The sequence below is a fragment of the Elgaria multicarinata genome, chromosome 14 (genome assembly GCF_023053635.1).
Source record: "Elgaria multicarinata webbii isolate HBS135686 ecotype San Diego chromosome 14, rElgMul1.1.pri, whole genome shotgun sequence".
Taxonomy (NCBI): Eukaryota; Metazoa; Chordata; class Lepidosauria; order Squamata; family Anguidae; genus Elgaria; species Elgaria multicarinata.
In genome coordinates, this window is record NC_086184.1 from 16,527,791 (window position 1) to 16,543,299 (window position 15,509).

The window sequence follows — 15,509 nt, forward strand, 5'->3', positions numbered from 1 at the left end:
TAAAACATATACATTTTAAAGCTAGGAAAAAGAAATGTACAATTTTTTTCTTAGAAAATACAATATTAAAACTTAAACAATTTTACAAGTCCTTAACATAGCCTCGTGTGGCGCAGAGTAGTAAGCGGCAGTTACCGCAGCCAAAACTCTCCCCACGGCCTGAGTTCGACCCCAGCGGAAGCTGGTTCTCAGGCAGCCGGCTCAGGTCGACTCAGCCTTCCAACCTTCCAAGGTCGGTAAAATGAGTACCCAGCTTGCTGGGGGAAAGGTAACTGCGACTGGGGAAGGCAATGGCAAACCTCCCCGCTACAAAGTTTGCCAAGAAAATGTCAGCGAAAGCAGGCGTCCCTCTAGGAGTCAGCAATGACTCAAGTGCTTGCATGAGAGGTTCCTTTCCTTTCCTAACATTGATGGAGGGCCAGATTATACTCCAAAGGCCTGCTGGAACAAACAAGCTTTCGCCTGCTTCCAAAAGTCCAACAAGGAGGGAGCCAGCCTAGCTTCCCTGGGAAGAGAGTTCCAGAGCACTGGAGCAGCCACCAAGAAGGCCCTCTCCCATGTTATTATTATTATTATTTATTTATATAGCACCATCAATGTACATGGTGCTGTACAGAGTAAAACAGTAAATAGCAAGACCCTGCCGCATAGGCTTACAATCTAATAAAATCATAGTAAAACAATAAGGAGGGGAAGAGAATGCAAACAGGTACAGGGTAGGGTAAGCAGGCACAGGGAAGGGTAAAACTAACAGTAGAAAGTAACAGTAGAAGTCTGCACAACATCAAGTGTTAAAAGCTTTAGGAAAAAGAAAAGTTTTTAGTTGAGCTTTAAAAGCTGCGGTGGAACTTGTAGTTCTCAAATGTTCTGGAAGAGCGTTCCAGGCGTAAGGGGCAGCAGACGAAAATGGACGAAGCCGAGCAAGGGAAGTAGAGGCCCTTGGGCAGGCGAGAAACATGGCATCAGAGGAGCGAAGAGCACGAGCGGGGCAATAGTGTGAGATGAGAGAGGAGAGATAGGAAGGAGCTAGACCGTGAAAAGCTTTGAAGGTTAACAGGAGAAGTTTATATTGGTTTATATTGGATTCCCACCAAGTGCGCCTGTGAAGATGGTGGAACTGAAGAAGAGCTTCACCAGAAGATCTCAAAGCATGGGCAAGCTCATAAGGGAGAATACGGTCTTTCTGATAACCTGGACCCGAGCCATAGAGGGCTTTATAGGTCATAACCAGAACTTTGAATTGTGCCCGAAAACAGACTGGAAGCCAGTGGAGCTGTTTTAACAGGGGAGTTGTATGCTAGTGACGTTATCTATTGCATGCGCATTATCAAATAACAAACATAAAACTGACAGAAAAAAACATTGACTTGGCTGCATGTTGTAAAAATACAAAGTTATTGTCAGGTATTGCATCCTTTAAGAGTTCCCCAGATATTTCTATTACCATATGCCTACCTTTTACATTTATTTACCAAAGCCACATGCTCCTTCACAGTTACATGATCTTTAATGCTGGCTTTCAGCTCTCTGTATGTGGAGTGCAATCCTTCCAGCTGCTTTTGACACTCTCTCAGCTCCTCTTCTTGGCTCTGTTTTTTGGCTTCCAAAGCCATCAGCTGTTTTGTTAATTTGGAAACTTTAAAAGAGAAAATACAAAAATACAAAACATTTGAGGCGAAATAAGTAGCTACCTCAGGAAATAAAAACACAGTATACAGTTATTCTCTCCTTGTACCATTTGCTGACATTTTGAGTTCACTAGAAATCTTTCCAAGTTTGATTCAGTAGCTCTTAACACTGTGTTAATCTACAATATTATAGTTAAGTTATAAGTGGTATTTTCACAAGTTTTAAATGTCAATGGAGATTTGTTATAGGAGCTGTAAAACGGAAACCTCGTTAAAGCATTAAATTCCCATGGTCTCTAAAATCAAATTCAAAACATTTTAAAGGCCTAGTTTCTTTAACTGAAATCTTTATTTCCCCCTCCCAATTCTTTGATATTATTAATGCCAATCATGTGTAAATTAATACAAATCTATGCATGATGTTATATAACGTATTTTAGATGCGGGCACTCCATTTTATGGCCAGACTTAACTATACAGTTTACAATGTAACAGTTGACTACATATATGTGTGTGTGTGTGTGTGTGTAACAACCAAAACATGTATACTCCTGATGGGATTCTATGATAGAATTAATAATCAAATAGTTACTGATTAGCAGCACCTGTCATTCTAAATAGGCTTATGAAGTCCTGTGTTTGGGGCTAATGTTAGCTTATCCATCTGCACATTCTCAACAGACAAATGCCTCTGATCCACACAGTTGCTGAAAGCAGCGATCAAGGTATTTTACCTTCTTGGACGTGTTGGCTGAGGCAATCTTTTGCTTTTGCTTCTTGTATTTTAAGCTGTTCCATTAGTACTGTATTCTCCTCTAAGACAAGCTTGGCTTGGCTTTGCAGCTGCTGCCTGTAAATGACCATTGATTTGAAAATGAAATGCCATTCAAGCTTTTGCAAGAAGTGTGCTAAATGGAAGAGTAAATAACACGCGATGGTTCCCCAATACATGGATGTTCAAAGATGAGAATAGGCCACTTATACTTTGTTTGTTTTGGGAAACAATCAGTGCATCCAAAAATCTATTTCCAGAAACATAATACTTAGCTAAGATTCCTTAAGAATAAAGGAGAAGGACAGGAGAGAATGGGGGGGGAGCGCACGAGCCTGATGGCTCACCAGGGCTCATCCAGGCTCATCCATGTAGCACTAAAACATGGTTTAGCATTATGTGCAATGTGGGCTAGCATATACTTGAGTTCTCTTAAAATGCCGTGTGTGAAGTGATTCTGAGTATGTGCACTTGCTTAGAAATATAAGTGCTGAATCAAACCAAAGAGTGCAGAGCCATAGCAATTCTCAGGCTTCTTCTGAACTTTGGAGGTGGAGAAGGGGCCAGAATCAGTCTCTCCTCTTTGTCGTTCTAGGGTCGGGAGGAAGCCAGAAGCTAGTCATACTCATCAGGACGAGTGAGATGGTGAAACCCTGGACTACAAGGCTTGGATTTTCCAGATACTGTTTTATTGCATGCCCAAATGAAGTATTCAGACATTGATTTATACTATGGATTTCCAACAATCAATAATTCATTGTGACAGTCAATGACCAGCATAGAATTGATTTTTAGGTGATCGAATTTGCTCAAGCCCATCATGATAATTTTCTTTACAATAAAACATGACAAATAAACCACTTTATAATTTCAAATGGGAAACACTTGCCATTCTTTGGTGGTAACAGAACTTTTTTTACTTAGTTTCTGGTGTAACTGTTCATTTTCCTTCACTACCTCTTCAACTCTTGCTTTAAATATCTTCATGTCCTCCTGAAAGAGAAGCAATAAAGGACATTCAAAATATAAATGGTTTGTTTTAAACTCATATTATTTCCAGTTCATGTTTTCTTCACAAATAGCCTAGCCTTTTCCTTGACATGCTAGTTTTCTATGTGTAAGTATCTTTTTTCAAAGGGGAAGCATTCCATTGCATGTGTTCCTTTTAGACCTTCAGTCTGAACACAGGTTTACTCTTTATCAACTGTTTGTATTAGGTATAAGGAGTTGGAGTTTAGGAAGCCTCATCAAAAGAACATTCCAGAAAACATGTACTTAAAAATACTCCAAGGTATTTTAAGTACTCTTCACACTATACGTATTGCACTGAAGAAGCATTTCTCTAGTTATATTGTACTACACCATCTTTAAAAAAATCCCAACTTGCCTCATGTGCAAGAATCAAGTCTTCCTTTTCCCTCATTCTGTCTTCATACGCCAGCAGAAGAGGAGATAAATATTTCATATCGAGCTAAAAAAAGAAAAAGGGAATTTCAATCCATTTCAATGCACTTCGAACTATAAGTATTGTTTAATAAAACTGAGTGAAATTCTTTAATGCCTGGATAATTTTTCAGTCCTATGCCCTATACAGATAATTTGGCAAGGAAATGTCAAAAGCAGAATACCTGAGATACTTTTCAAGTGCTGAACTCCTTGGAAGAAGTATAGGGAGAAATAAGTGTAATGAATAAATAAATCAAGCACATCGATCGAAAATTCCCTTACAAAACACTAATGACTTGAAGTTGAATACTGAATATCACAATACAATACAACAACTCATTAGGCAGCACCTGTCTTTCCTGCATGACATAACACTGAAATAAGAGGTTTGAGAAACTGCAGCTATACTAAAACTACAAATATATCTTAGGTTACCGAGGTATAGTAACCAGAAATAAATCCCTTCAATACAATTTGGAAACAACTAGTAATAAATGCACAATATATTGTATGCGGAAAAATACTGGTTTGCTACTTACCAGCCATGGGGGTATTGGCTTTTTCATTGGCAGGCTTCCAATTTTTAGACCCTAAGATAATGAAAAACATACATTAAAAGTCAATATTGGGATCCACAACTGGGTTCCGCAGTCTACTGAAAAGCCATTTTTAAGAATCCGTCTTAATTGGCCCTACAATCCACATGCTATACCTGAACATGGTGCAAAGAAACTTCCAAGCACCTTCCTTGGCTGATTTCAAGATATACTGAAGCAGCTCTCTCTTGGTATATGAGACACAACTGATCTATGAGCTACATATAATTGGGCCTATTTGTTTCCAGATATATTGCACATACTTGGCCATGCCCCATATCCATTTTTTAGACTGGGCTTGCAAAGCAACACTCATCCCCATCACCTGAGGTACATATATGACCATGGAAGGGATCCAATCATGTACCTTCCCTCCTCCACCCAAGGACGGGTTGGTGGGCAGGGAGGGGAGAGGCTGGGATACACAGTATCCTATGGCCTCTCCAGTCCCCTCCCTGCACACTGAAAGGTAAGCCAGCTAAACAGTCTCAGAGGCCTGTAGCTTCTTTTTGTATTTTAAACAGAGGTGAAATCACCCCCGTCCTCCTCTTACATTGTTTGGCTCTTGCTGGTTGCACACAGGATAGGCAGAGGCCTCCGAACCTGGGAGTACAACTCATAGGATTGCTCCCCAAGAGATTAAAAGGGCCAGAAAATGGCCACCAAAATGATCAGCGGATTGGAGCAACTCCCCTATGAGGAAAGATTACACAATTTGTGTCTATTTCTGCTTAGAAAAAGGGTGAGTAAGAGGAAAACATGATAGAAGTGGATAAAATTATGCATGGTGTGGGAAAAGTGGGTAGAGAGGTAAAGTCATACTAGAACCCAGGGTCATCTAATATAGTTGAATGCTGGGAGATTCATAACAGACCAAAGGAAGTAGTTCTTCATAGAGTGCATAGTTAAACTATGGAATTCACTTCTTCAGGATAGCTTTAAAAGGGGATTATACAAGTTCAATGGCTATTAGTCATGATGGCTATATGCTATCGTCAGGACCAGAGGCAACATGCCTCTGAAAACCAATATCTGGCAAACAACAAGAGGAAAAGCTATTGCCCTCATATCCTGCTTGTGGGCTTCACGTGAGAACCTGGTTGGCTGCTCTGAGAAATAAGAAGCAGAATTAGGTAGGCCTTCAGTCTGATCCTGCAGATCTCCCCTTATCTTTGTTAATAAAGAAAACTATTTTCTCAAGAAATCAGTATCCATTACATATAACATGCAGCCTTGGATTACTGTTATTGCTTCTTTTAAATTTTGTTTTAACTGTTTTTATTCTGTTTTTATTTTCATTTTACCTTGTACACTGCTCTGAAATTTTTCAATGGGGAGCAGTATATAAATATTCTAAATATATATATGTGTGTGTGTGTGTTCCGATTCCAATTGCACCCTAAAAGAAAGAATTCTCATAAATCCCTTATTTTGTTTTTTGTTCTTAATCTGATATCTGTTTAATTAAATTCTTCATGTTTTCATTATTTTAATAGTTGGGTTTTTTTAAATAAAGGCATGACTAAGGTAATCATTTACTTTACCTCGGATAACAAGCCAAGTTAATGTGTTCAGTAAAGATATTTAAAAGCATCCATCTATGAGCATTTAATTAAGGAAATTAATTTCGTATTATGCTACAAACACTGCTTGATTTCCAGAATCTAAATTACTACTTGCCAACGGAAGTTTTTTTTTTCTTCTCTAAACAGCTGAGTAAAAACTGAATGAGTTTGTTGAGCTCTGTATTATTTGCAAAAGATGAATTGCCAGTATATGTATGATTTAGCATTTCTTTATATTACACTGAATAGAATACTGTCCCCAAATGTTGGCATAAGTCAAAATAACAAGTAATAATGTTCCTTTATTAAGGGCGCAATCCTATGCATGTTTAGACAGAAAAAAGTCCTACAACATTTGGATTTTTTCTGTCTAAACATGCACAGCATTCGATTAATCAGTTTCGCTTCAGTTTCGAGTAAGGAAACTCTTGTTGTTTATTCGTTCAGTCCTTTCCGACTCTTCGTGACTTCATGGACCAGCCCACGCCAGAGCTTTCTGTCGGCCGTTGCCACCCCTAGCTCCCCCAAGGTCAAGTCTGTCACCTCCAGAATGTCATCCATCCATCTTGCCCTTGGTCGGCCCCTCTTCCTTTTGCCTTCCACTTTCCCTATGATTTATTTAAACAAGCCAACTTCATAAGCCATAGTTTGAAGTTGGTTTGTTTCAACAAAGCAAGTTAACGTTAACCACAATTTGTGAGATTCAGACCTAAATGAATGAAAGCTTCCAAATTTAGGTCTGCAGTTGCACTGGATCTGGAGTGGGGAGTACATCAGCTTGAGGCTCTATCGCCTCATACTAAACTATGGTTTAGTGTGGGGGTGGGAAACTTCTGACCCCCTCCAGATGTTTTGGCCTACAGCTCCCACCAGCCTTAGACAACATAGCCAATGGCAAGGACTGATGGAAGATGTAGGCCAAAACATCTGGAGGGCCAGAAATTGCCCACAGTTGGTTTGGTATGATGTCTGAACTGGGCCATGGAGTAAAGAACATAGCCTCTGGTAAAGATGCTAATGTCCTTATTTTTCAACTGTATCAAATAGTGAAAGGCTCTCAGACACAAATGCTAGAACAGTACAATTAGTTTTGTCTTAATAAGCTTAGAAGAGGAAATTACCTCATTTGGTGAAATTGGCCTGTATTTAGCTTGGTAGCGACTCAATTCCACATTTAAACGATGAACAGTCATTTTCAGACTGTCATTTTCATCCACCAGTTCCTGGGCCTGTTGTCTTAATAAAAGCAATTCTGCAAGTTCCTCTGCATTATATTAAAAAAAAGTAATTTAAACATGCAAAAGAATTGTATAATGTTAATTGTGCAAACGTTTCTTAAGACTAATAGAAATTCAGAATACTACATGATAAATATCTACTCTCTAAAGGCATTATATAAAATTATTCATAATAAGCCTGAACAACAAGGGACTCACCAAACCAAATGTAGCTATGAGCTATGTACAACAGCCTTCTAAGAGCTTGACAAAGCAGCTTCTTTTGCTGTTAGCCTGGGGACCTCAGGAGGGTTGTCAAGCCCTCACCAGCCATAAACCATGTGTGCAGACCTGCTTTGTAATGACGTAGCACAGCGGTCTTCAACTGGTCCAGACCAAAGACCCACCTCGGACTCCTAACCTGCAACATGGGACCCACTTTCACAATTCTCTCCATGCCCAATCCAGTGGCAACAGCCCATCTGGACTGATCTCAAAACCTACTTTTGGGTCATGACCCACTGGCTTAAGACCACTGGTATAGCATGCACAGCATCTACCCCAAGATCCAAAGAATTGCACAGGAAAGTCTGTGCATGCAAGATGGAGCCAGACAGAGCTCAGTGATAAGAGCTCAAGCATTCTATGCTGGAAGTCCTAGGTTCAATCCCTGAGATCTCCAGTTAAAAGGATCAAGTAGCAGGAGAAAGGAAAGACTTTTGCTTGAAACCCTGGAGACCCATTGCCACTCAGAGTAGACAATGCTGGGATAGATGGACAAACAGTCCGATTTAATATAAGGCAGCTTCCTATGTTGTTCTGAGGTCTCCATCTCTGAATGAAACATCCTACACTGCCTAATAAACATAATTGAAATATACATACATTATGCACATATTTGGAATACTATAGGTTTGCATTCCTAAGAAAAAAAGAACCACCAACCTTCACATTTACATTTGTACAATTTGAACACAAAACAGATAGAAAAGGTACAAAACAGCCATTATGAGTAATGTTTGCTGGTGATGTTGTCAATTTTACAAGTGCTTCTATTCCCTTCATTTCTTTCATGCCAAAGAGAGATCAAAGACAACCAAAATAAACGTCCTTGATATTTTATGATATGCTTCTGAGAATCCTGTCCTGCAAAGATTTGAATTACAGGCTGGATCATCATCTTTGAACTGCTGGCCTGAAGATCAGAGACAGTTCACAAGGCGGCTTTCAAATAGATCAACAGAGAAGGGAGGAAACTCTCACTGCAGGATGAGAAACCTTTTCCTCCAGCAACAAAACAGACCCATCCTCTCAGTAATAAAGGGCTGCACCTACCGGCTCTCTGAGAGGAACACCCACAGAGAAACTGATTGGGTAATAGCCCCCAGGGTCCTTCCAACCTAACCAAGCTCTGCCTTGTGCTACAAGATCAGGAGGAAATCTTGTGTTTATATGCATGTGGGCTATTAAATATACATGGCGGAACAGTAGACTTTAGAACAGATTTTCTCATTTTGCAGTTAGACGCTGGTTCCTTAGGTAAAGAACAGTTCTGGAGCCACTAGCTCAAACTTCCATGCATTGTGTATTCAAGTATTCCCTACTAAACATTTTTGCATCAAGGATAAAGCAATTTTCCAGTATTGGCATTTTCTAGGTAAACCACTAATTTCCAACTAATAAGATTCACTCACATTATGTATCATGTGAAAATCCAATCCAATCTGTGCTCTCACCCTCCAAATATTATTTCAATAGTGTCAAATGTAGAGAGAAAAGGTTCAACAATTGTACAGTATTATTTTTGCTCATTTAAACGTAGTCAATTACATTTACTATAGCTTCATACCCACCCTCATCATGTGAATTCCGTGCAGTTTCTTTAAATTGTCGATTTTCATTTTCAAGTTTCTTAACTTTTAACTGGAATTCCTTCATTTGCTGCTTTGTCTCCTCAAGTTGTGAAAATAGGGTCTCATTTGCATTGTTTAACTGCCAATTTTCTTCTTTTAACTTCTGGAACTTTTCTCTAGGGAGATCCATCTGGCTTTGCTTTCTGCGAATTGCTATGTCTATAGCAATGAAATGGAATGGAATACTCAGCAATACAAAATGCTGCACTCCTAAGTATAATTTTTTTTAGAAGCAAGCATCGTGTGAGCAAGCCCATTCATTTTAAAGTATTTAGTATTTAGGCATTCAAGATATCCCCAGACAGTTACTCATTGTAATCCTAAACGTTTCACCTTCTTCTTTGCTTATGATTGCAGATAAAACAAAAAAACTTAAATAAGTAGCCAACTATATACTTCAATAGTACATCCAAATTAATTCACCCCATTAGACTGAACTAAACCATTAATAGTAGAAAAACTATATAGGCTGGGAGAACACATATGCTACTTCAGCAGCCAGCAACTCTTTATTGCCTTCAGGTATTTTTTCAAGTGGTAAACAGGCTATCCTCCCACAGGAATGCTATAGCCACACACCAACACCAACACACACACACACATACACACCGTGTTATTGTGGGAAAGGAAATGGGCACCAGACACGGACTAGCACTACCAAAGAACAAAGAAACTTTTTTCCAGCGAGAAAAATGGATATTAGTTTTCAACAACACATACTTTTCAGTTATCAGAAAACTTCATGTGCAAGATGAACTCAATCTTTCTAAATCTATTTGTTTATAATAAACATTCATTATTCATATCAGAAAATAACATTCAGCAAATTCAGTTACAACTAGATTCATAACCGAATTCAGATGAAGTATTATCTTTCGCTATGTAAATATATAGGTCAGTTTGAGGGCACATCACAGCAAACTTCAAGCTTACATACCCTGACTCGTTTCGCACATGACAACTAACTATGGGTAGCCATGGTTAGTCGGAATGAGCAGGCATGCTGTCGCACGATCACTCGCTGCTTTCCCTTTGCTTCCTGTTTACAAAACAACTCAGGAAACCCCCATTCGTGAATTGTTTGCTGCAACATTCGAATCTGGAAAACTGGATTATTGAATGACAAACAACCTACAGCTTGAACCATGGTTTGTTGTCCGGTTAAAACTCTGGGCTGTTTGCCTCTCAATAATCCAGAGTTTTGGGTTCGAATGTCGCAGCAAATGGAGCATTCCTGGGTTATTTTGTTAAAAGGAAGTAAAACAGACATGGCAAACTCCAGATTAACCTTATGAATTGGTATTACATGTGAACCGGATCTCAATCTCTCCTCCAGTATGGCTACGAGGAGATTGGAGGATTCCACTTCCATTTTAGTTTAACCACAATTTAACATGAAGTCTGAACCCCAGACTGTAGTTTATCTTAACTATGGCTAATGGAAACAAGCCAGCTTCATTATCTCCTCCTCATTGGCTATGCCAGAAGCAACATGGGAAGCACATGAGTCTGAGACTCATCTAGACACATTCTAATTATGTTAAACTATGGTTTAGCATTCAAACCAACCTGTAGCATCCAACATAACCAATTTACAATAACATTGTTTTAAAAAGTAGAGTCAGTACCTGGGGATGGTGGAGGCTTTTCATTCAATGGATTTTCAGTGGAGTTTTTTTCTACCTACCAAAGAAACAACATAATTCAACCTAATTTCCTGTTAGAGCTTCCTTTTCTAATAGGATCTATATAGCAACTCCAGAAAGAATTTAATGAACATTTAAAAACTAATTTCTTGCAGTTATGCAGCAACTCTAGAAAGACTATTCTGAACATTTAAAAACTAATTCCTTCCAGTTATAATGTCTGCATTCTTTTTTAAACTGAATGTTTTCCAGGTACAACAACATAAACAAAATTACAAGTGGTTGGTATATGGAAGGGAGAAGCAATAAAGATAGCCTAGGCTTGCAAGCTATTATGCAAGAGCTATACATTATTTATACCTCCTTTAAACATAACCCTTCTCCTAATCCCAACTAACATAAGAACTTGTACAGTCTGTTGCTTTTTCAATACTCTACTCCAGTAAATAGAAGATGAGAGAAACAATAAGGTCAAGGCGTGTCTTAGTAACAGAGGTCTCAGTTCTATGGCTCCGATCCAAAGCATAACTCTAGATATGCCCAAGAGTTTAGGCACGTTGGAAGATTTTTTTGGCTTCCCCTGTAAGTAGAAGACAGCCATGTCATATCTCAAGCTACTTCTGAAATTCCATCTCAGTCTTCACCTAGAAAATGAGAATAACAGTGGCCTGCTTTCTAGAGCTGTTCTGGAATTGAAGGCAATATGGACAGCCCATCCCGGATCAGAAGCAAAATTAGTTTCATCAAGTATTACTCTGCATCTGCATGATTTCCATGGTGCAGGTGTATCAGACTAGAGAGACAGATTCAAATCTCCACTCAGCTATAAAGCTTACCAGGTGCTAAATCTCAACCTGATCTACCCAACAGGGCTGTTGTGAGGAAGAACCACATTCCTTGGATTTCGTGGAGAAGGGTGAGATGAACATAGATGTGCAGATAGCAAGGTCTTTAAATGCACTTTTAAAAAACATATGTGAGCACCTTTATGCTGATTTTACCTTAAAATTCGCTCCAGAGTGTTCAATTTCTGTAAAAATAAGGAAGAAGCTAATACATTTGAGGTCATTCAAAATAAAGAAAATGTTATAATTCTATGTTTTGGGAGATATAGAAGGGGTGCAACAGATCAAAGTTTTAAAAATTCTCTGAGTCACGGCTTCCCTCCTTTTTCATTATATTACTATTAGACTAAGTGAAATGAGGTCTTCTGTATACCTCTGCCGAATGACATTCCATTTGTCTGATTGCAGTAATGCCACTGACATTGAGATACTGGAATTAAAGTTGGTGTGCTTTGCACATTCAGTATCCCATTCTATATTTCAAGACTGGAAATCACTATGGGCCCATCAATAGAAAAGGGGCAATGCAAATTACAACATCCCTTGATAACTGAGATATCAGAGAGAAAACTGAGATGCCTGTTCAGGGAACATAAGAAGGGCCCTGATGCTGGATCAGACCGAGGGTCCATCCAGTCCAGCACTCTGTTCACACAGTGGCCAACCAGCTGTCGACCATGGACCAACAAAGCAGGACATGGAGCAACAGCACCCCCCCACCCATGTTCCCCAGCAACTGGTGCACACAAGCTACTGGAGGTAGCATTCTAGGTCTTACACTCAAACCTTGGTTTGATCTCTGCACCCATTTCCAAACAGGAAATCTGAACCCACTGGTTACAATTGGACATCATGATAAACCATAGTCTATTGTGATGGGAATAAGCATGTGTGAACTTCAAGCTTGCACACTTCCCCTTCCCCTCTCCTCTTCTGGTACAACTGTGAGGAGATAGAAAACTTTTGCTTCCATTTGTTTTTATTATATCTGAACCCTAAACTGTGGTTAATTTTAAGAATGTGGTTAAGAATTTCAACGAACCCATGGTTGGAAGTCAGAGTGTTCTAAACCACAGTTAAGATTAACCACAGTTGGGGGGGGGGGATTCACATGAAATGACAAGCTGCAGTTAATCAAAAATGTAAGCAAAAGCTTCCAATCTCCTCTTGCAGCTGCACCAGAGGACAGGGGAGTATGCAAGCCCAACCCTTGCACAGGCCTGACACCACTACAACAAATCATGTTTCAACAACCCCCACAGCCACTAACCACATTCAGTTGATCAGATCACTGTTTAATAAACCTTAATAAATGAATGAGCTTTGTGTACCTGCATGCAGCATTTTACTCCTACCTTTGAATGAGCACAGAAACAAGCCGGGAAGTGCAGTTAACTAGAGCTTCCTGTTTAGTTAGAAACAGGAAACTATAGTTAATAGTTTCCAAACAGGGCAGAGTATGAAGCCATGATTTAAAGCTGTCTTAATAAGGCAGAGTTGGCAATTATGGAGAAGCTTCTGCATATGTTCATCTGAACATGTTTAGATCCAACTTTCAGACCGTTGTCCTGAGCTTGGTAAGAAGAGACAATAGGGACAGAGCTGACACATATATCCACATCTCCCTTCACCCCATTTGTAGGCCTTCTGCCAGTTTATCAGTTAGGGAGATGGAGTGCAGGGAGAGAGGGGGAAGTGACCTGCTCAAGTCCCAGACATCTTATGTTAAGTATCCAGGGTGGGGGAGGGAATTAGGGTAGGAGAGATGCCTGCCATGAGGTTAAAAACCGTCCCTCTTCATTATACAGTGATATTTCAGGAGATGAGCGAATTCTTTACCATTCTCTAGGTGTATGCTCCCTCTCCAGTATGAATAGCCATGCTCAGGTTTGGGACTGCCAGCCCACTACAGCTATATAGCACAGGGGGGAAAAGGTCCTTTATCCCTTCCGCATTCTTGTAACTTCTCCACCCTCCAGGAGGTCTGAACAGCACTGCAAAGCTCCTGCACCAGGCTAGCTGGAGCCCTGCTCAGGAGCCCTGCTTTCAGGGCTCAGGGATACACAGCAATATGTTGTTGCAAGTCCTACTTTCCAGTGATGATTTTGGAAAGTTAATTACTTTTTTTGTTTCGTTTAATTTGTCATGGCGCTTCACAGCATTTCATCTCAAAGCAAGAAGTGACTTTACCTTCCACCTGGATAGTTGGATGAATGAGACAAGCAGGTTCACGGATAGAAGAATCATCTCCCTCACCATTGCCACTAGTTGATACCGGGAGACTTTCCTAAGTAAAATTAGTGCAGTACAATATATCAATCCACAGTCCACCTCAAGAGCAATTGCATGCTCAGATACGTGAATACCTTATTTAAATGACTACCTAAAGGAACAAAAATCCCATAGGCGTGAGTATTCATGCGAGGGAAAGGGATGGTTCAAAGTGCTAGTTTTGACCTTTAAAGCTCTAAACAGTTTGGGACCAAGCTACTTGAAGGACCACCTTCACCCATATCAGCCTGCCTGCACTTTAAGATCAGAAAGAGAAGCCCTTCTCATTTGCCCATCTACAAGGGCAATTAGGTAGGTGTCCACACAGGAGAGGGCCTTCTCTGCGGTGGCCCCAAACCTCTGGAACAAACTTCCGTCAGAGGTCCGCCATGCGCCTTCCTTCCAGGCTTTCAAAAAAACATTTTGTTTTACCTTGGCCTTCACAGGAAGCGTATTATTATCGCTATTGCTGTTATTGTTATTATTGCTGCTCTTGTTATTCCTGCTGGCTTTATTGTTGGTTTTGTTTTAATTGCTGTGTTATTGCTTTTAATATTTTTAATATTTCATTGCTTTTAATATTTCATTGTTGTAAGCCGCCTTGTGAGGGCTTCTGCCCTGAAAGGCGGCCAAAATATGTTTTAAGCAAATAAATAAATAGGATCTAGCTTCTCTCCGGCTCAGTTCATTATCCATAATTCAGCTCCTCCCTCATCTCGCAATTACCGCTCTCTGGTAACCCTTTGCCCTCTCCAACTCCACATTCTATCTCTTTCCTCCTCTACCAGCATGGTCAAGCTTTCTGTCACCCTCTCCCAACTATGTCCTTTCTCTTTCTTTTTCATTGGCAAAGGGACAGTCTAAGCAGTGCAACCTGCATGATATTAATATTTATTAACGGCATTAATTGTCTTAATATTAAATTTTGTAAGCAGCTCTCGGAGCCTTTTTCATTCGAAGAGTAGGATAAAAATGCTGTAAATAAAATACATTCTCAGACAGAGCTAGTCTACACGGGCTAGAGAGTTCCCTGTGCATGGTAATATAAGTAGGGGTTTTTTGGCATTGCCAAGACATTTATCAGGAAAGCTAAGCTCTGCACTAGGGATGTACCATGTATTGACCATGGTATCCTTCTGGAACGCCTGAGGGGTCTGGGAATCAGGGGCACTGTGCTCCGGTGGTTCCGGTCCTACCTCTCAGGTAGATTCCAGGTGGTGATGCTTGGGGATAGCTGCTCCTCAAAAAAGGAGCTGTCATATGGTGTACCACAAGGTGCCATCCTATCCCCAATGTTGTTTCACATCTACAAGAAACCGCTGGGAGAGATCATCTGGAGGCATGGGGCGGGGTGCTATCAGTACGCTGATGACACCCAAATATATTTCTCTATGCCTTCAATAACAGCATCAGTTAAGGATAGTATTTCTCTTCTGAATGAATGTTTGGAGGCGGTAATGGGCTGGATGAGGAAAAACAAACTGACGCTGAATCCAAACAAGATGGAGGTGCTTGCTGTCAAGGGCTCTGACCTAGGTTTGGAGGTGTGTCAACCAGTTCTGGATGGGGCTACACTCCCCCTGAAAGACTGTGTTCGCAGTTTGGAGGTG

General features: G+C 40.2%; 1 protein-coding gene across 2 annotated transcripts in view; it reads right to left on the reverse strand.

Moving 5' to 3' along the window:
* The window catches only part of CEP89 (centrosomal protein 89), a 55,698-nt gene that overhangs the window by 31,556 nt on the left and 8,633 nt on the right, over window positions 1-15,509 (reverse strand). For both annotated transcript variants that reach the window (XM_063141539.1, XM_063141540.1), the window contains 10 exons: window positions 13,819-13,915; window positions 11,785-11,813; window positions 10,766-10,820; window positions 9,078-9,296; window positions 7,129-7,271; window positions 4,386-4,436; window positions 3,788-3,871; window positions 3,286-3,393; window positions 2,363-2,474; window positions 1,456-1,636 (listed from right to left, as the gene is read on the reverse strand). In XM_063141539.1, coding sequence (XP_062997609.1) covers window positions 1,456-1,636; window positions 2,363-2,474; window positions 3,286-3,393; window positions 3,788-3,871; window positions 4,386-4,436; window positions 7,129-7,271; window positions 9,078-9,296; window positions 10,766-10,820; window positions 11,785-11,813; window positions 13,819-13,915 — 1,079 coding nt within the window. The remainder of the gene's footprint in view (window positions 1-1,455; window positions 1,637-2,362; window positions 2,475-3,285; window positions 3,394-3,787; window positions 3,872-4,385; window positions 4,437-7,128; window positions 7,272-9,077; window positions 9,297-10,765; window positions 10,821-11,784; window positions 11,814-13,818; window positions 13,916-15,509) is intronic.